At 45.6% G+C, this 22,238-nt stretch overlaps 1 protein-coding gene across 5 annotated transcripts in view; it reads right to left on the bottom strand.

Moving 5' to 3' along the window:
• The window catches only part of SMPDL3A (sphingomyelin phosphodiesterase acid like 3A), a 163,918-nt gene that overhangs the window by 7,647 nt on the left and 134,033 nt on the right, over positions 1–22,238 (bottom strand). For all 5 annotated transcript variants that reach the window (XM_056563300.1, XM_056563299.1, XM_056563301.1 and 2 more), the window contains 2 exons: positions 7,812–7,908; positions 7,096–7,274 (listed from right to left, as the gene is read on the bottom strand). In XM_056563300.1, the coding sequence (XP_056419275.1) occupies positions 7,096–7,274; positions 7,812–7,908 (276 nt within the window). The remainder of the gene's footprint in view (positions 1–7,095; positions 7,275–7,811; positions 7,909–22,238) is intronic.

The raw sequence follows: 22,238 nt of genomic DNA, 5'->3' as shown, positions 1-22,238 counted from the left end.
AAAATGGATATTCAAAATATTTTTTTATTTTATTCACATGTCTACTTTATGTTTGCATCATAAAATTGACGTGTTTTTACTTTTGGAAGACACCAGAGGGCTTCAAAGTTCAGCAGCAATTTTCCAATTTTTCACAAAATTTTGAACCTCGCTTTTTTTCAGAGACCAGTTCAGGTTTGAAGTGGATTTGAAGGGTCTTCCCATTAGAAATACCCCACAAATGACCCCATTATAAAAACTACACCCCCCAAAGTATTCAAAATGACAATCAGTAAGTGTTTTAACCCTTTAGGTGTTTCACAGGAATAGCAGCAAAGTGAAGGAGAAAATTCACGATCTTTATTTTTTACACTCGCATGTTCTTGTAAACCCAATTTTTTAATTTTTACAAGGGGTAAAAGGAGAAAATGTATACTTATATTTGTAGCCCAATTTCTCTCGAGTAAGCACATACCTCATATGTCTATGTAAAGTGTTCGGCGGGCGCAGTAGAGGGCTCAGAAGTGAAGGAGCGACAAGGGGATTTTGGAGAGTACGTTTTTCAGAAATGGTTTTTGGGGGGCATGTTGCATTTAGGAAGCCCCTATGGTGCCAGAACAGCAAAAATAACCCACATGGCATACCATTTTGGAAACTAGACCCCTTGGGGAACGTAACAAGGTATAAAGTGAGCCTTAATACCCCACAGGTGTTTCACGACTTTTGCATATGTAAAAAAAATATTTTTTTGTTCACTAAAATGTGTGTTTCCCCCCAAATTTCACATTTTTTCAAGGGTTAATAGCAGAAAATACCCCCCAAAATTTGTAACCCCATCTCTTCTGAGTATGGAGGTACCCCATAAGTTGGCATGAAGTGCATTACGGGCGAACTACAATGCTCCGAAGAGAAGGAGTGATATTTGACTTTTTGAGAGCAAATTTTGCTCGGGGGGCATGTCGCATTTAGGAAGCCGCTATGGTGCCAGAACAGCAAAAAAAAAAAACACATGGCATACCATTTTGGAAACTAGACCCCTTGAGGAACGTAACAAGGAATAAAGTGAGCCTTAATACCCCACACGGGTTTCACGACTTTTGCATATGTAAAATAAAATATATATTTTTTCACTAAAATGTGTGTTTCCCCCCAAATTTCACATTTTTGCAAGGGTTAATAGCAGAAAATACCCCCCAAAATTTGTAACCCCATCTCTTCTGAGTATGGAGGTACCCCATAAGTGGACCTGAAGTGCACTACGTGCGAACTACAATGCTCAGAAGAGGAGGCGCACCATTGAGCTTTTGGAAAGAGAATTCGTTTGGAATGGTCGTCAGGGGCCATGTGCATTTACAAAGCCCCCCCGTGGTGCCAGAACAGTGGACCCCCCCCCCACATGTGACCCCATTTTGGAAACTACACCCCTCACAGAATTTAATAAGTGGTGCAGTGAGCATTTACACCCCACTGGCGTTTGACAGATCTTTGGGACAGTGGGCTGTGCAAATGGAAAATTACATTTTTCATTTTCACGGATCACTGTTCCAAAAATCTGTCAGACACCTGTGGGGCGTAAATGCTCACTGTACCCCTTATTACATTACATGAGGGGTGTAGTTTCCAAAATGGGGTCACATATGGGGGGGGTCCATTGTTCTGGTACCATGGGGGGCTTTGTAAACACAAGTGGCCTTCAATTCCGGACAAATTTTCTCTTCAAAATCCCAATGGCGCTCCTTCTCTTCTGAGCATTGTAGTGCACCCATAGAGCACTTTACATCCACATATGGGGTATGCTCTTACTCAGAAGAAATTGGGTTACAAATTTTGGGGGGCTTTTTTTTATTTTCCCTTGTGAAAATGAAAAATTTTGGGTGACACCAGCATTTTAGTGAGAAACATTTTTTTTTTTTCACTTTCCCATCCAACTTTAATGAAAATTTGTCAAACACCTGTGGGGTGTTATGGCTCACTATACCCCTAGTTACGTTCCGTGAGGGGTGTCGTTTCCAAAATGGGGTCACATGTCTGTATTTATTGTTTTGTGTTTATGTCAGAACCACTGTAAAATCAGCCACCCCTGTGCAAATCACCAATTTAGGCCTCAAATGTACATGGTGTGCTCTCACTCCTGAGCCTTGTTGTGCGTCCGCAGAGCATTTTACGCCCACATATGGGGTATCTCCGTACTCAGGAGAAATTGCGTTACAAATTTTGGGGTCTTTTTTTCCTTTTACCTCCCGTGAAAATAAAAAGTAAAGGACAACACCAGCATGTTAGTGTAAAAAAAAAATTTTTTTTACACTAACAGGCTGGTGTAGACCCCAACTTTTCTTTTTCATAAGGGGTAAAAGGAAAAAAAGCCCCCAAAATTAGTAACGCAATTTCTCCCGAGTACGGAGATACCCCATATGTGGCACTAAACTGTTTCCTTGAAATACGACAGGGCTCCGAAGTGAGAGAGCGCCATGCGCATTTGAGGACTAAATTAGGGATTGCACAGGGGTGGACATAGGGGTATTCTACACCAGTGATTCCCAAACAGGGTGCCTCCAGCTGTTGCTAAACTCCCAGCATGCCTGGACAGTCAGTGGCTGTCCGTAAATGCTGGGAGTTGTTGTTTTGCAACAGCTGGAGGCTCTGTTTTGGAAACACTGCCGTACAATACCTTCTTTATTTTTTATTAGGGGGACAGTGTAAGGGGGTGTATATGTTGTGTTTTACTCTTTATTATGTGTAGTGTAGTGTTTTTAGGGTACATTCACACTGGCGGGTTTACAGTGAATTTACCGCTAGGAGTTTGCGCTGCGGTGAAAAATTTGCCACAGCCCAAACTTGAAGCAGAAAACTTACTGTAAACCCGCCAGTGTGAATGTACCCTGTACGTTCACATGGGGGGGCAAACCTACAGCTGTTTCAAAACTACAACTCCTAGCATGTACTGACAGACCGTGCATGCTGGGAGTTGTACTTTTGCAACAGCTGGAGGCACACTGGTTGGAAAACCTTCAGTTACCTAACTCAGTATTTTCCAACCAGTGTGCCTCCAGCTGTTGCAAAACTTCAACTCCCAGCATGTACTGATCGCCGAAAGGCATGCTGGGAGATGTAGTTATGCAACAGCTGGAGGGATCGCAACTACAACTCCCAGCATGCAGAGACAGCTGTTTGCTGTTTAGGCTTGCTGGGAGTTGCAGTTTTGCAACATCTGTAGAGCTATAGTTTAGAGAACACTGCATAGTGGTCTCCAAACTGTGGACCTCCAGATGTTGCAAAACTACAACTCCCAGCATGCCCAGACAGCAAACTGCTGTCTGGGCATGCTGGGAGTTGTAGTTTTGCAAGATCTGGAGGTGCACAGTATAGAGATCACTTTGCAGTGGTCTCAAACTGTAGACCTCCAGCTGTTGCAAAACTGCAACTCCCAGCAAGCCTAAACAGCTCTCTGGGCATGCTGGGAGTTGTAGTTTTGCAACATCTGGAGGGTTACAGTTTAGAGACCACTATAGTGGTCTCATACTGTAGCCCTCCAGATGTTGCTAAGTAACTCACCGGCTTCCGTCGATCCAGGGAGCTGCGTCGCGGTCCTCTTCTTCCGCCGATCGTCGCCCGCTGCCGCCGCTGATCGTCGCCGCTGCCGTCGCCGATGGGTAAGTGGATCTTCGGCGCCGGTCCCTGTCGGTTTCCCCGTCCTGCCCCGCCTATTGTGGGAGGGCAGGACGGGGAAACCGAAAGTAAACCCCTCTGCCCCCGATCTGCTATTGGTGGTCGCGTCTAGACCACCAATAGCAGAGATAGGAGGGGTGGCAACCCTGCCACCTCACTCCTATCACTACAGGGGGATCGTGGGTGTCTAGGACACCCGCGATTCCCCTTCTATTCTGGGTCACCGGGTCACCATAGACCCGCATGACCCGGAATCGGCGCAAATCGCAAGTGTGAATTTACTTGCGATTTGCGCCGATCGCCGACATGGGGGGGTCTAATGACCCCCCTGGGCATTTGCGCGGGGTGCCTGCTGATAGATATCAGCAGTCACCCCGGCGCGATCCCCGCCCGGCGCGCGGCGGGGACCGAAATTCCCACGGGCGTACAGGTACGCCCTTGGTCCTTAAGTACCAGGAAGCAAAGGCGTACCTGTACGCCCTTGGTCCTTAAGGGGTTAAGGACCGGGGGTTTTTCAGTTTTTGCATTTTCGTTTTTTGCTCCTTGCCTTTAAAAAATCGTAACTCTTTCAATTTTGCACCTAAAAATCCATATGAGGGCTTATTTTTTGCACCACCAATTCTACTTTGTAATGACGTTAGTCATTTTGTCCAAAAATCTACGGTGAAATGGAAAAAAAATCATTGCGTGACAAAATTGAAAAAAAACGCAGTTTTGTAATTTTTGGGGGCTTCCGTTTCTACATAGTAAATTTTTCGGTAAAAATGACACCTTATCTTTATTCTGTAGGTCCATACGATTAAAATGATACCCTACCTATATAGGTTTGATTTTGTCGGACTTCTGGAAAAAATCATAACAACATGCAGGAAAATTAATACATTTAAAATTGTCATCTTCTGACCCCTATAACTTTTTTATTTTTCCGTGTATGGGGCGGTATGAGGGCTAATTTTTTGCGCCGTGATCTGAAGTTTTTAACGGTACCATTTTTGCATTGATAGGACTTATTGATTCTTATTCATTTTTAAATTATATAAAAAAACGTGACCAAAAATGCACTATTTTGGACTTTGGAATTTTTTTGCGCGCACGCCATTGACCGAGCGGTTTAATTAATGATATATTTTTATAATTCAGACATTTCCGCACGCGGTGATACCATATATGTTTATTTTTATTTACACTTTTTTTTTTTATTGGAAAAGGGGGGTGATTCAAAATTTTAATAGGGGAGGAGTTAAATGATCTTTATTCACTTTTTTTTTCCACTTTTTTTTTGCAGTGTTATAGGTCCCATAGGGACCTATAACACTGCACACACTGATCTTCATCATTGATCACTGGTTTCTCATAAGAAACCAGTGATCAACGATTCTGCCGCATGACTGCTCAGGCCTGGATCTAAGGCACTGAGCAGTCAATCGGCAATCGGACAGCGAGGAGGCAGGTAGGGGCCCTCCCGCTGTCCTGTCAGCTGTTCGGGATGCCGTGATTAGCCGCGGCTATCCCGAACAGCCTGACTGAGCTAGCCGGCAACTTTCACTTTCACTTTTAGACGCGTGGCTCAGCTCTGAGCGCGCGGCTGAAGGGTTAATAGCGCGCGGCGTCGCGATCGGCGCTGCCACTATTAGAGGCGGGTCCCGGCTTCACTATGACGCCGGGCCCACCGTGATATGACGCGGGGTTACTGTGTAACCACGCGTTATATCAGGAGAGCAGGACCAAGGACGTACCGGTACGTCCTTGGTCCTTAAGGGGTTAAGGGCAGCATGTAATGAGAACATGTCAGCTCTAACAGCCTAAACAGCACAAAAAATATTGTGCCATTTGGCTTAAAGGGGTACTCCGGCACTTAGACATCTTATCCCCTATCCAAAGGATAGGGCATAAGATGCCTGATTGAGAGGGTCCCGATGCTGGGGACCCCTAGTGATCTTGCACGCAGCACCCCGTTATGATCAGTCCCCGGAGCGTGTTTGCTCCGGTCTGATTACTGGCGGGGATGGAGCAGTGTTACGTCACGGCTCCGCCCCCGTGTGATGTCACGATCCGCCCCCTCAATGCAAGCCTATGGGAGGGGGCGTGACAGGGAGTACCCCTTTAAGATTTAAGTTCAGTGTATTTTGAGCGGTGCATATTAACAATACATTACTTCGAGTTACAGGCTAAAAGCTTTAGGCTGCACAAATAAGAGATTCCAATGAAAACATACCCCATTCTGATATCTGTCAAGTGTAGTGTTAAAAAGGAGGCCTTGTGTACAATAAACTCACCATCCATATCAATACCTCATTTCTAATTAACTTTAACCCCTATGGGGGACATTTATCAATGTTTGCTTATGTATTCCTTTTTTTTGTTATTTTTTTCCTACAATTTTTTTTGCTTATGTGCGACTTATTTATCAACTGGTTTCAGTCTGTTGATAATTTTCTTTCATGTAAGCAATTTTTCTTTTTTTGCTTTTTTGGGCTTTTTCTGCTAAAAAAAAATAAATAAATAAACTACTAAATGCTTTGATAAATGTCCCCCTATATGATCTGCAACATTAATGTACAACGCTGTTGCCTGGTCCTTGGTGCACAGAGCCTGTACAACGCTGTTGCCTGGTCCTTGGTGCACAGAGCCATGCATTTATGTTGTGGTGAATTTACTGCCTGAAGAGCAAGTGCAGGAGCTTTGTTTACTTCATAGTGGGTATCGGCTGCTATCTGGAGTCACCACTAATAGTGGACATCAGAGATCGCACCATTAAGCCTTTAGATGCTGTGATCAATGCTGATCACAGCATCTAAAGTAGGAAAATGGTGGTGCCAGTGGGTTCGGATTGCTCATTGGAACCCCACAGCACATTTTCCTGGGTCCGATGGGTTAAAATGGTAGCCGGAGGTCTCTTACCCACTTCCAGACACTTCTGGGTTAAAGGGGTACTCCAGTAGAAAAAATAAAATAAAAATAAACAGGTGGCAGAAAGGTATACTGATTTGTTAATGACTTTCATTTAGACATTTTAAGCCTTCCAGTACATCAGCTGCTGTATACTACAGAGAAAGTTGTGTAGTTCTTTCCAGTCTGACCACAGTGCTCTCTGCTGACACCTCCGTCCATGTCAGGAACTGTCCAGAGAAGGAGCAAACCCCACAACAAACCTCTCCTGCTCTGGACAGTTCCTGACATGGACAGAAGTGGCAACAGAGAGCAATGCAGTTAGACTGGAAATAACTACACAACTTTCTCCGTAGTATACAGCAGCTGGAAGGAATAAGATTTTTAAATAGAACTAAATTACAAATCTGTATTACTTTCTGGCACCAGTTTACTTGGAAAAGTTTTTTTCTACCAGGGTACCCCTTTAAATAGTCGATTGGGTGATCGTTCTCACTGCTTGCATAGTGGCCATATTTGTAAACTTAGTAAATTCATAGTTAAATACTAAGCTACTATTACCTTCTCATTGTTTTGACGAGAAAGTGTTAATGTTTCCTCCAGCCATACAAACTGATCAGCCGGGTCTGTAATGTTGTACGTCTCTTTATTCGGACTGTAGTACAGGTTTGTGTTTAAACTGATTATTCTAAGAGGATGGGACATTCTGTTTGATTTGTAGATCTGAGAATAGTAACCGCCTGCAACAAAAAATGGAAAATATAATCTGGTTAAATAAACTGACAAAATACTAGTGAAAATATATATATATTTCACATTTCTTAGCTTCTAGCATATGGCAATATTTTTATGGTTTAATAAAAATCTAGTTTCAGTGCAGTATTATGTAGAGTACCCCTTTTAGATCATTTGAGGTAATATTTTAACAAATTTAAACTTAGTTTTATTTTTTTATTTACCATTATTAATAAAGCACCAACATATTTTGCAGTGCTGGACAGTGGTTGTCATCATTTCCCACTAGGGCTCCCAATATCCTTTCTCTGACAGATACTGTACAGTATTCTAGGATTACTCATTGGCATGTGCTCTTAAGCAGAAGTCCGGCAGCAACTTGTCAGCAATTCCCAGCTGCATACATTAAGATTATTTGCACTGTATGCAAATAATCTTAATTTGTTTATTGAGTAACATGAGAAATGTATACTTTGTTTCCTCTTTTATATAAGTCACATGTTCCATATTCAAATAGTAAAATACAAGTAGTATAGAAATACCTTTCCGAAATGTGCTTAGAGCTCCTTCAGACAGCCATGGCTTCCAAAATTCTGCCACTGCTGTATACACTTCACTTCCTGATACAGGCAACTGGTCCTGAAATAGATATAAAACAAAAAAACTAAACAGTAAACATATTTTTCATACAAATATAATAAATGCAATAACTGAGTGTGATACAGCCTTTTAGCCAACATAGTTTAATGATATTTTTGGAAATTAATCTGCATGATAATTTTATAGTGGTCTGAGCTTTGTTTTCTCATGCAAAGCTCCAAATCTTTAACCCCTTAAGGACACAGCTCATTTTCACCTCTAGGACGCAGCCCTTTTTTGCACATCTGACCACTGTCACTTTAAACATTAATAACTCTGGAATACTTTTACTTATCAATCTGATTCCGAGATAGTTTTTTCGTGACAAATTCTACTTTAACATAGTGGTAAATTTTTGTGGTAACTTGCATCCTTTCTCAGTGAAAAATCCCAAAATTTGATGAAAAAATTGAAAATTTTGCATTTTTCTAACTTTGAAGCTCTCTGCTTGTAAGGAAAATGGATATTCCAAATATTTTTTTTTTTGGATTCACATATACAATATGTCTACTTTATATTTTCATCATAAAATTGACAAGTGTTTACTTTTGGAAGACACCAGAGGGCTTCAAAGTTCAGCAGCAATTTTACATTTTTTCACAAAATTTTCAAACTCGCTATTTTTCATGGACCAGTTCAGGTTTGAAGTGGATTTGAAGGGTCTTCATATTAGAAATACCCCATAAATGACCCCATTACAAAAACTGCACCCCCCAAAGTATTCAAAATGACATTCAGTAAGCGTTTTACCCTTTAGGTGTTTCACAGGAAAAGCAGCAAAGTGAAGGAGAAAATTCAAAATCTTCATTTTTTTACACTTGCATGTTCTTGTAGACCCAATTTTTAAATTTTTACAAGGGGTAAAAGGATAAAATTTATACTTAAATTTGTAGCCCAATTTCTCTCAAGTAAGGACATACCTCATATGTCTATGTAAATTGTTCGGCGGGCGCAGTAGAGGGCTCAGAAGCGAAGGAGCGACAAGGGGATTTTGGAGAGTACGTTTTTCTGAAATGGTTTTTTGGGGGCATGTTGCATTTAGGAAGCCCCTATGGTGCCAAAACAGCAAAAAAAAAAAAACATGGCATACCATTTTGGAAACTAATAAAAATAAATGTTTTCACTAAAATGTGTGTTTCCCCCCAAATTTCACATTTTTGCAAGGGTTAATAGCAGAAAATACCCCCCAAAATTTGTAACCCCATCTCTTCTGAGTATGAAGGTACCCCATAAGTTGACCTGAAGTGCATTACGGGCGAACTACAATGCTCAGAAAGAAGGAGTCATATTTGGCTTTTTGAGAGCAAATTTTGCTCGGGGGGCATGTCGCATTTAGGAAGCCCCTATGGTGCCAGGACAGCAAAAACAAACAACATGGCATACCATTTTGGAAACTAGACTCCTTGAGGAACGTAACAAGGGATAAAGTGAACCTTAATACCCCACAGTTGTTTCACGACTTTTGCATATGTAAAAAAAAAATTATTTTTTTTACCAAAAATGCTTGGTTTAGCAAAAATTTTACATTTTTAAAAAAGGTAATAGCAGAAAATAACCCCCAAAATTTGAAGCCCAATTTCTCCCGATTCAGAAAACACCCAATATGGGGATGAAAAGTGCTCTTCTGGCGCACTACAGGTCTCAGAAGAGAAGGAGTCACATTTGGCTTCTTGGAAGCAAATTTTGCTCTGGGGGCATGCCGCATTTAGGAAGCACCTATGGTGCCAGGACAGAAAAAAAAAAAACACATGGCATACCATTTTGGAAACTAGACCCCTTGGGGAACGTAACAAGGGGTAAAGTGAACCTTAATACCCCACAGGTGTTTCACGACTTTTGCATATGTAAAAAAAAATTATTTTTTTTACACTAAAGTGAACCTTAATACCCCACAGGTGTTTCACGACTTTTGCATATGTAAAAAAAAAATATTTTTTTTACACTAAAATGCTTGTTTTCCCCCAAATTTTACATTTTTACAAGGGATAATTGCAGAAAATACCCCCCAAAATTTGTAACCCCATCTCTTCTGAGTATGGAAATACCCAATAAGTGGACGTGAAGTGCACTGGGGGCGAACTACAATGCTCAGAAGAGAAGGAGCATCATTGAGCTTTTGAAGAGAGAATTTGGCCATGTGCATTTCCAAAGCCCCCCGTGGTGCCATAACAGTGGACCCCCCCACATGTGACCCCATTTTTAAAACTACACCCCTCACGGAAGGTAATAAGGGGTGCAGGGAGAATTTACACCCCACTGGCATTTGACGGATCTTTGGAACAGTGGGCTGTGCAAATTAAAAATTTTATTTTTCATTTTCACAGACCCCTGTTTCAAAGATCTGTCAGACACCTGTGGGGTGTAAATGCTCACTGTACCCCTTGTTACCGTGAGGGGTGTAGTTTCCAAAATGGGGTCACATGTGGGTATTTATTGTTTTGCACTTATGTCAGAACCGCTGTAAAATCAGCCACCCCTGTGCAAATCACCAATTTAGACCTCAAATTTACATGGTGCACTCTCCCTTCTGAGCCTTGTTGTGCGTCCCCAGAACACTTTGCGCCCACATATGGGGTATCTCCGTACTCAGGAGAAATTGCGTTACAAATTTTGGGGGCTTTTTTTCTTTTACCGCTTGTGAAATTTTAAAGTATGGGGCAACACCAGTATGTTAGTGTACAAAAATGTTTTTTTTTTACACTAACATGCTGGTGTAGACCCCAACTTTACCTTTTCATAAGGGGTAAAAGGAGAAAAAGCCCCCCAAAATTTGTTAGGCAATTTCTCCCGAGTACGGCAATACCCCATATGTGGCCCTAAACTGTTGCCTTGAAATACGACAGGGCTCCAAAGTGAGAGCGCCATGCGCATTTGAGGCCTAAATTAGGGATTTGCATAGGGGTGGACATAGGGGTATTCTACACCAGTGATTCTCAAACAGGGTGCCTCCAGCTGTTGCTAAACTCCCAGCATGCTATCAATGGCTGTCCGGAAATGCTGGGAGTTTTTGTTTTGCAACAGCTGGAGGCTTCGTTTTGGAAACACTGCTGTAGGATAAGTTTTTCATTTTTATTGGGGGGAAGGGGTGGTGGGGGGGGGGGCAGTGTACGTGTGTATATGTAGTGTTTTACTCTTTATTTTATGTTAGTGTAGTGTAGTGTTTTTAGGTTACATTCACACTGACGGCGGATTACACTGAGTCTCCCGCTAGGAGTTTGAGCTGCGGCTGCTGCAGCTCAAACTTGAAGCAGGGAACTCACTGTAATCCGCCGCCAGTGTGAATGTAACCTGTACATTCACATGGGAGGGGGGGGGGGCAAAACTACAACTCCCAGCATGCACTGACAGAACGTGCATGCTGGGAGTTGTAGTTTTGCAACAGCTGGAGGCACACTGGTTGGAAAATACTGAGTTAGGTAATAGAACCTATTACCTAACTCAGTATTTCCCAACCAGTGTGCCTCCAGCTGTTGCAGAACTACAACTCTCAGCATGTACTGATTGCCAAAGGGAATGCTGGGAGATGTAGTTATGCAACAGCTGGAGGCACGCAAGTACAACTCCCAGCATGCCGAGACAGCCATTTGCTGTTCCTGAATGCTGGGAGTTGTAGTTTTGCAAGATTTAGAGGGGTTCAGGCTGGAGATCACTGACAGTGGTCTCTAAACTGTGGCCCTCCAGATGTTGCAAAACTACAAATCTCAGCATGCTAAGACAGCAAACTGCTGTCTGGGCATGCTGGGAGTTGTAGTTTTGTAATATCTGGAGGGCCACAGTTTAGAGACCACTGTCAGTGATCTCCAGCCTGAACCCCTCTAAATCTTGCAAAACTACAACTCCCAGCATGCCAACACAGCAAACAGCTGTCAAGGCATGGTGGGAGTTGTAGTTTTGCAACATCTGGAGGGCGACAGTTTAGAGACCACTCTCTAAACTGTCGCCCTGCAGATGTTGCTAGGCAACAGACTTCCGGACACGCAGCGTCATACTCACCTCCACCGCCGCTGTGATCACAGCCTCCGCCGGGTGAGTGACCGCCGCTACTACACGGTTCCCCCCGCTGTGCCCGGACACCGATGGGTGGGCATAGCGGAGGGGAACCGAACTTTAACCCCCCCGCCCCCAGTCTGCTATTGGTCGGTCGCTCGGCCGATCAATAGCAGGGATAGGAGGGGTGGCAACCCTGCCACCTCACTCCTATCTCTTCAAGGGGGATCGAGGGTGTCTTGGACACCCCCGATCCCCCTTATTTTATCGCAGAGCCGCCGTTGATGGGCAGGGGGAGAGCGCTCCCCCTGCAAACACCATAGATGCCGTGATCAGAACTGATCACGGCATCTATGGGGTTAATGCTGCCGGGACCGGCACGATCGTGGCCCAGGGAGCTGCGGTGGGACTCAGGCTGTGATTGACAGCTGAGTCCCACCCGCGATCTCCTGCGCTGCCCGCGGCAGAGCAGGAGATCGCTTGGACGTATGCATACGTCCATTTGTGCGAACATGTAATTCGCCTGGACGTATGCATACGTCCAATAGCGGGAAGGGGTTAAAATAGACATTCTGTATTTTCATAGCCCAAAGCCTACTCAAGCTGTAGGAAAAAGGTAGTGTTCTGTGGCTATGAGTCCATCAGAACATAAACCACTCTTAAAGGGGTATTCTGGTGGGAAACATTAGACATATGGAGGGGGCGTGGTGTGACATCACTAAGGGTGTGGCTGTGATGTCATGTCCTCGTCTCAGAGGCAGCGCCCGGCACAGAATGACGGGGACTGCACCGAGATCACGGGGGGTCCCCTGCTATCTTTGGATAGGGGATAAAACGTGTAAAGCCAGAATACCCTTTCAAACAGATTTGTAAATTACTATTTTAAAATCTTAATCCTTCCAGTACTTATCAACTACTGTATGCTCCAGAGGAAGTATAGTTCTTTCTAGTCTGACCACAGTTCTATCTGCAGACACCACTATCCATGTCAGGAACTGCTGTCCAGAGCAGAAGAGGTTTTCTATGGGGATGTGCTCCTACTCCGAACAGTTTCTGTCATGGACAGAGGTGTCAGCAGAGAGCACTGTGGTCAGACTATAAAGACCAACTAAACTTCCTCTGAAGCATACAGCAGTGGATAAGTACTGGAAGGATTAACCTTTTAAGGATGCCGGGCGTATGCATACGCCCTGCATCCCGAGTCCTTAAGGACGTGGGCGTATGCATACGCCCATGGGAATTCCGCAGGCATCCCGGAGCCCCCCCCCCCCCCCCCCCCATGTTGGCGATCGCAGAAAATTGCATGTCAGAGAGGTCGCAGTGCTGCGATCTCCTCCTATCCCCTGCCATTGGTCAAAACTGATTCTGACCAATGGCAGGGCACCCCTGGATATCAAGGGGAACATGGGCAGAAGATGGAGGCCGGTACCTGGAGGAGAAGATGCCTGGGGACCCCGGATCGTCCCTGGAGACTGCTGGATCCTGGCTCAGGTAGGGAAACCACGTTGGGGGGGGGGGGGGGGGGGATGAAAGTGAAAGTAAAGTGATCTTTACTGTGGCAATCACTAGGAATGCCAAACTGCAACTCCCAGCATGCCCAGACAGCCAAAGGTTGTATGGGCATTCTGGGAGTTGTAGTTTTGCAACATCTGGAGGGTCACAGTTTGGAGGCCACTGTTACAGTGGTGCCCAAACGGCAGCCCTCCAGATGTTGCCAAACTACAACTCTCAGCATGCCTAGACTGCCCAGGCATGCTGGGAGTTGTAGTTCTGTAACATCTGTCCCTTCAGATTTTGCAATTTTCATGAAATTTTTGAAAATTGCTGCTCTACTTTGAAGCCTTCTAATTTTTCAAAAAGCAAAAATATGTCAATTTTATGATGCCAACATAAAGTGGACATATTGTATTTGTGAATAAAAATAAAATTTACTTGGAAGAGAGCTTTATTAGAAAAATGAAATTTTGGGATTTTTCACCAAAAAAGGATGCAGGTAACGCGAGTTATTAATTCATAAAGCGACGGTGGTCAGAATTGCAAAAAAGCGCTGAGTCCTTAAGGGGTTAAGATTTAGAATTTTGGGATTTTTCACCAAAAAAGGATGCAAGTAACGCCGAAAATTTACCACCAAAATAAAGTAGAATATGTCACGGAAAAAACAATCTCAGAATCAGAATATTCGATAAAAGCGTTTGAGTTATTAATTCGTAAAGCAACTGTGGTCAGAATTGCGAAAAAGCGCTGCGTCCTTAAGGGGTTAAGATTTTGAATAGAAGTAATTTAAAAATCAGTTTAACTTTCTGGAACCAATTGATTTGAAAATAATTGTTTTTCACCGGAGTACCCCATTTAGGTGGCAATATGCTTTAGATTGAAATTGGCCAAACCCTGCCTCCTGACTCTTCACCAACAGATCATATCAGTAGATATGATCTGTTGGTGAAGAGTCAGGAGGCAGGGTTTTGCCAATTTCAATCTAAAGCATATTGCCACCTGAAAGGGGCAATGTTGGATTTTTACCACCTGACTTTATTGTTCTGGGAGAGATAAGCCACAATTATAAGCCATAGCTATTTGGCTGCAGCTTACCCCTCCTGTGTATGTGTATGAACATTAGACAATGCTGAACGTTCATAAATAAATGTTCAGCAGATAGGTATTAAAAGTGTATGGCCACAAGGGGGTTATGTGGGGAAAAGCTCCTAGAACTAGCATCTGCACAGTAAAGACCCTCCTTCTGTGTTGTGTTATGAAGTAGGAGTTTAAAAAAGTTCTGAGAAATGGTGTAAAGCCAATACTAGCCTGAGATCTCTGAGAAGTCAAGCAAAAGTAACACCAAGAGTGAATTGCAGTAACAAGCTTCCTTTGAACTAAGGCTTGGTTCACATCACGTTTTTGCCCATACGGGAAGTGGGAAGCCTATCAGGCTGAATTTGTGGGAGGGGTTTTGGCTATTTAACAGCCACCGGCCCCTCCCTCTGGGCATATGCTGGGTTGGCGAAATTGCGGGGGTTCTTTCGCTGCGTACGCTGGGTCGGGTGTGTGGTGGTGCAGGTAAGTGCCGGGTGTCCGGCAGGTTTCACTTACTGGGGCCCTGGTCTGTTGCAATTGCTCCCCTCATATGGCGGGCAGGCTCCGGCACCTAGCGGGTTATGCAGGCGGCAGTCCGACGGTGCAGCGCGTGCCCGGGCTGGCCGTGATTCATACGGCCTCTGGGTCCAACGGCATCTGGCGGCATGGTAGGCGCGGGGAGACGCGACCCACGTAGGTCTCCCTGCGCCAGCGTCACACGTGTCACGCTGGGCTCTGAACGGGCGGAGTCACAGCGTGTCATTGAGCAGACACGGCCCGGCAGCGCAGCTCCACGGATGGGCAGCAGGTGGCGCTGCAAAAAAAAAAAGAGACGGGAAATGTGTCAGGCTTTAGAGTGTGTATTGGTACCATACAGTAATGTGGGGCTGGCTAATGGTGCACCGGTGTCAGGGCACAGCTTCCTAACACATGCACTGTCGCAGGCAGGGGGCAGCTTGTAGGTCAACAATACTATAATCCATATTACTGTGGGTTCGGTTTGGGGGGGGGGGGTGGTCATGCATATCGGGGTACCAGATCTGATGCTTGGGGTAGTCAAGTAATTAAGTGTGGTTGGGGTAGTATCATGCATAGAGGGGGGGGGGGCTAGTGGGTGCTTGCAGTTATCGGACAGAGGTGGTAGGTGGGGCTCAACACATATGGTTAGAACACTGATTGTTTCTCTTGCAGATTGGGTGGTCTGTATCCAGTTAGGTGGGCGTTACGTTCCTGGTCATTACAAACTTGGCTACGGTCAGTACCAACCGTACGGCGGTTATTCATGTTATTTATTCACGTTTCACGGTGGTCATCACTTCCGCTAGCAGACGCTAGTTCACGTCATTTCCTTTCAAATGCTTAAATACTCCCGTTACACTAGTTAATGTTATGCACTGCTGCTGTTACACATAGGCACTGAATCACTGTATATTTGACACGATATGTTAGATAAGGTTCAAGGCATCATTGCTACTGTCACGTATGCAGAGCATTTTCGTTACACGGGTAGTGGTCACTGCGATCTTGACTCTTCTTCAAGGGTGACCTCTTGCCTGCGGTGGTTGCTGACACGTCTTTAGAGCCATTGCTAGTTAGTTAGGAACGGTGCACACTGTAATCTTGACTCGCAGTCAGGAGGTGTTCACGGTTCAGTTATTCATGACTATATGCATCATGCACACGTTCTTGGTCAGACTCACTGTCAGGCCCCGTTTCAAACTATCCAGGTGGTACTCTGGGTCGCACTGGCACTACGGTCAGCACTCTTGGGTTCGGCCACATTGCACGGGCAGTCACCTGCAGCTGTAAGCTAACATTAAGTATGTATTCGGTTGTCCGCAGGTGTTACAGTCGGTTTGCTGTTCGTTTCAGGCGTCTTACTGTTGTGTTACAGTGGTGGTAAGGTCAGTCAGTACTCAGCAAGGGGGGTACACGTTTCTCATATCAGGTCGCTCATGTTTACCGTTTTTCCCCGGCACCCGTTACGGCCCGCACAGGTCATGTCTCACGTGTCAGACATAGAGGACCCGACGTCCATCCCTGAGACACCAGCTAGAAGCTCCGTGCGAGGGACGCCCTCCTCTGCAGCTTACAGGGCTTGGACAATCCCCAAGTTGATGGAAGGGTTGTGCAAGAGGGCCATTTCCAGCAACCGCCCGGAAAGCAGAATTATACAAGCTCCTCATGGCGGATCAGGGGGATAGTGACAGACAGGAAGGGACCTCGCGCCAGTCCACCCTCTCTAAACTGCATGCAATGATGACTTCCATGTTGGGCAGGCTGGACTCTCTGGAGAGAAGGGGCATTCAGGGGCCCCCAGCTCCAGCAGCATTGCAGGCGCCAACGCCTGCACAGATGTCTGCCCTGGTTCCGGAAGGCAACCCAGGTAGGCGTCCCTGTTGCTATCTGCCTTCGACGTTGAGGACACCAGAACGGTAGCGTGCGCTGACTTATCTGTTGTCCTTAAGAGTAAGGACACCAGGCTGAAACGGAAGCTAAATATCCACGAGTTTGTGATTGCCTTCAGCAAATACAGGGAGGTCATATGTTCAGCCAGGCCGGAGCGCAGAGAGGAGCTCAACCTGTATTTGCTGAGGGTTACTGAATATGCATACAAATACGGTGGTACCCATTTCTACGATTATCATAGAAGAAGTTTCTCAGCCATGGCAGCGGCGGCCTTCAGCCAAGATGGGTACCTCACGGACTGGAGCATCGAAGATTCGCAGATGTTCTGCAGCCACTTCGCGAATCTCAAATTCCCCGCATGTGCCTCCTGCCAATCAATCACGCATACTACGGCGTGGTGTGTAGGGCTGGCTCAACAGGGCGAGCAAGGTGCTGCCAGACCTTCCACTTCCACGGATAGTTTCAGCAGGTCCGCGCCTTCCGTGGATAAGTTGGGCCGTCCAGTACACTATCTCGGAGGCTCACAAATTTGTAACAACTATAACATGTCTTCTTGCAACTTCAGCAATTGCAGGTTATTACACGTCTGCTTCTACTGCTTCAGGGCACATCCGGGCTCTGCATGCAGGCAGAAAGGGCCAGCATGACTAGGCGGGGTACGCACCCCAGTCCTGGCCGCTCTGCTCGTGGATCACCCGGACCCAGACTGGGTCCAGTGGTTGATCAATAGTTTTGACAGAGGCTTCCACGCCGGCATGGTCACACTGCCGCAGGCCACATTTGAATGTGACAATCTGCTGTCTGCCGTACACGATCCCGCTGTTGTCACTGAGTTAATAAATGCTGAGCTAATGAAAGGTTATATGATTGGCCCCATGTTAGTTTCTCCATTCAGTTCTTGGAGGGTCAGTCCAGTAGGGGTGGTAACAGGCAAGTTCAATGGGAAAAGAGACTGATATTTGACTTGTCGGCTCCTCATGGGTCACTTGTCCCCAGTATCAACTCTCTCATTCCATCCAAGGAGTTCAGTATGCACTATTCTTCCATAAACCAGGCTATTCAGATCATCTTGGCGCTCGGCCCAGGGACTTGGATGGCGAAGACGGATATCACAGATGCCTTCAAGTTGCTGCCGTTGCACAGGGACCAGTGGCAATGGTTCGGGCTCAAATGGCAGGGTGCATATTATTTTGCTTCCAAGTTGACATTCGGATGCAAGAGCAGCCCGTGGCTGTTTGACCAACTGGCCCAGGCATTGCACTGGCTGCTGGTTAATATCTCTGGATGCAGCCAGGTCATCCATTAATTGGATTACTTTCTTCTGCTCAGTCGCCCGAGGGAAGAGCCAGACCAGTTGGTCAGATTGCTGAAACTGTTCGCTGATATTGGGGTGCCAGTGTCTCCTAGGAAAACGGTAGGTCCAACTAAGTGTCTGACCTTTCTGGGAGTAATCCTAGATTCAGTCACCATGCAAGTCAGCTTGCCCACTGACAAACTCAACCGTATCAGAGACACCATCCACAAGTACACGGTCTCCCATGTCACGACCAAGGGCGAGTTGCAGAGCTTGCTGGGAATGCTGGCATTTGCTATGCGAGCAATTCCGCAGGGCAGAGCATTCGTATCCAGAATATTGTCTTTGCTGCATGGTGTCCGTCAACAACACAGTAGGGTTTGGTTAGATTGCCAAGCCCTGGCTGACCTGAACATGTGGGATAGGTACATGGCGCAATGGAATGGGACGGCTATGTTTGTCCCGTCAGCCTCTGAGTTGTCCCCCAAGATCTGCACTGATGCGTCGTCATCTTCCACCGGTTATGGTGCAGTGTGGGGCGGCAGGTGGATGGCGGGCCAATGGTCCAATCAGGTATTGGCTCTGGCAGGCTTCAGCAGCACTTCGGCACTTTTTGAGGTTTTCCCCATTTTAGCAGCTGCAGTGACATGGGGCGACAAGTGGTCAGGGCAGACGGTGGAGTTTCAGTGTGACAATCAGGCGACAGTGGCCATAGTCAACAAGGGCAGTTCCAGGCATGCCACTGTCATGTCTTTCATGCGCAGGTTAGTTTGGGTGTCCTTTCAACACAACTTCAATTTTGTAGCCAGACACATACCGGGGGTAGACAACATAGCTGCAGATGCTCTGTCCAGGGCTCTTTTCACAGGTGGCTCCGCAAGCAGACGCAGTAGGAACACAACCCCCTTGCCTGGCACAATTAACCCCTTAAGGACCGGGGGGGTTTCCGTTTTTGCATTTTCGTTTTTTGCTCCTTGCCTTTAAAAAATCATAACTCTTTCAATTTTGCACCTACAAATCCATATGATGGCTTATTTTTTGCGCCACCAATTCTACTTTGTAATGACGTCAGTCATTTTGCCCAAAAATCTACGGTGAAACGGGAAAAAAAAATCATTGTGCGACAAAATTGAAAAAAAAAAACACTGTTTTGTAACTTTTGGGGGCTTCCGTTTCTACGTAGTACATTTTTCGGTAAAAATGACACCTGATATTTATTATGTAGGTCCATACGATTAAAATGATACTCTACTTATATAGGTTTGATTTTGTCGGACTTCTGGAAAAAATCATAACTACATGCAGGAAAATTAATACGTTTAAAATTGTCATCTTCTGACCCCTATAACTTTTTTATTTTTCCATGTATGGGGCGGTATGAGGGCTCCTTTTTCGCGCCGTGATCTGAAGTTTTTTACGGTACCATTTTTGCATTGATAGGACTTATTGATCATTTTTAAATTATATAAAAAGTGACCAAAAATGCACTATTTTGGACTTTGGAATTTTTTTGCGCGCACGCCATTGACCGAGCGGTTTAATTAATGATATATTTTTATAATTCGGACATTTCCGCACGCGGTGATACCATATATGTTTATTTTTATTTTTATTTACACTGTGTTTTTTTTTTATTGGAAAAGGGGGGTGATTCAAACTTTTAATAGGGGAGGAGTTAAATGATCTTTATTCACTTTTTTTTCACCTTTTTTTGCAGTGTTATAGGTCCCATAGGGACCTATAACACTGCACACACTGATCTCCTATGCTGATCACTGGTTTCTTATAAGAAACCAGTGATCAACGATTCTGCCACATGACTGCTCATGCCTGGATCTCAGGCACTGAGCAGTCATTCGGCGATCGGACAGCGAGGAGGCAGGAAGGGGACCTCCCACTGTCCTGTCAGCTGTTCGGGATGCCGTGATTAGCCACGGCTATCCCGAACAGCCCGACTGAGCTAGCCGGGAACTTTCACTTTCACTTTTAGCCGCGCGGCTCAGCTCTGAGCGTGCGGCTAAAGGGTTAATAGCGCGCGGCGCCGCGATCGGCGCTGCGCGCTATTAGAGGCGGGTCCTGGCTTCACTATGACGCTGGGCCCGCCGTGATATGACGCGGGGTTACTGTGTAACCCCGCGTTATATCAGAAGAGCAGGACCAAGGACGTACCAGTACGTCCTTGGTCCTTAAGGGGTTAATCTTGGACTGAATTATTATACACAGGTGGCCCGGGAGTTAATGTCTGATGCCTTAGCTCCCAATACCAGAAAGGCCTATCATGCAGCACACGATACCTTTAGGTCCTATCTGTCTCAACATAACATCATTCTATCATTCTATCTTTCATCGGTTTCTGCCACTCTTCTCTGCACCTGTCTCATAGCACTATTAAATCTTACCTTTTGGGCATTCAGCATTTCATTTCTTTATCCCACCCAGACAGGCTGTCTATCCTATCATCTCAGGCTGTCAAGGCTGCGCTCAGAGGGGTGGTGGCTTACAGCTCCACCTCTCAGGAAACCGATCAGCGGCGAGCTGTTCCGAGCCATGTCCGACGCATTAGCCAACAACCCGTTTGGCTTTGAGCACAGTCTGATAATTAAATCTGCCATTTATCTTGCCTTCTATGGCTTCCTCCGGCCGGGTGAATTTTCATGTGCCAGGCGGGGAGCGGCACATCTACAGAAGGCTCATTTAAGGTGGCAGGGTTCTTGGTTTGAAGTTTCACTGTCCGTCACAAAAAACTTGCAGGTGGGGGGCGGTGGTTAAGTTTTTCCCTTCAGGTAACAACTGGTGCCCGGTGGCGGTGTTGGCACAACTGGTTGAGTTCCTCCATGATAAGCCTCCTGAGTCGCCACTGTTGCCTTTCGGTGGGGGTGCTCTTACTACTTCTCTATTCACATCTCATGTCCGCACACTGCTTTGCACTTTAGGACACAACCCCAGAGAGTTCTCAGGTCACTCATTCCGCATAGGAGCAGCATCGGCGGCCTCCAGGCACAAGGTGCCTGTACATGTCATCCAGAAGTTGGGGAAGTGGCGTTCTGATGCATATACCACTTATGTTCCAGATCCCTCAAGGGAAATGGCAGAGGAATTTCAATTTTTGGCATTATAAATAAATAATACTTAATTACCCTAACTGGTCGTGTATTTTTGCCCTCTATAGGTGGACCCTCGACATGGTTTTCAGGCACACCTCAACCGCTGTTCTAAGTTATAAGTAGAGTTTTGTGTTAGGACTTGCTTAAATCTAGTTTCTTTCAGGTGGCCTTGGCAGGAGGTAACAGGTAAGCTCATGCACGGTTCAAAGTCCTGACCACAAGTGGGAAGCCCATCAGGCTGAATTTGTGGGAGGGGCTTTGGCTATTTAACAGCCACCGGCCCCTCCCTCTGGGCGTATGCCGGGTTGGCGAAACCCACCCTCCTCACACCTTTTCTTCATCATCATACATAAGGGAATGCCCTCTATAGGCGGACCCTCAACACGGTTTTCAGGCACACCTCAACCGCTGTTATAAGTTATAAGTAGAGTTTTGTGTTAGGACTTGCTTAAATCTAGTTTCTTGCAGGTGGCCTTGGCAGGAGGTAACAGGTAAGCTCATGCACGGTTCAAAGTCCTGACCACAAGTGGTTGACTACGGTTTTAGGTACGGTAGAAAACTGCATACAGGGAAAAATCAGCCGACTGGTTCTCTCCGGTTGGCTCATTGAAATGAATTACATACGGGACCGCATACAGCAGGATACGGGAGAGCAAGTTTTTAGCTCTCCCCTGCGGGAAAAACGTGATGTAAACCCCGCCTTACACAGTCTGTGAGTGTTTTGCTAAAGGGGGACTTCTCAAACATCACATCACAAATATGTTTAATGTATGCATAGCGGACACATCACTTCTCTCACGGAACTGACATTCTACAGTAGTCTTATTTATGATGCACTGGAACTTAAGGGTAGGGTCTCAAGTAGTAGAAGACGCACAGTCAGGATGTGACCAGGATGTCATTTTCTAATTGACTGTTAATGGACATACAGTTTTCCAAGTAAAATTGCTGTTTACCATGTAAAA

The sequence above is a fragment of the Hyla sarda genome, chromosome 3 (assembly GCF_029499605.1).
Source record: "Hyla sarda isolate aHylSar1 chromosome 3, aHylSar1.hap1, whole genome shotgun sequence".
NCBI classification, from domain to species: Eukaryota; Metazoa; Chordata; class Amphibia; order Anura; family Hylidae; genus Hyla; species Hyla sarda.
The sequence above is the reverse complement of the archived record's forward strand: the minus strand, read 5'-3'. Positions and strand labels throughout refer to the sequence as shown.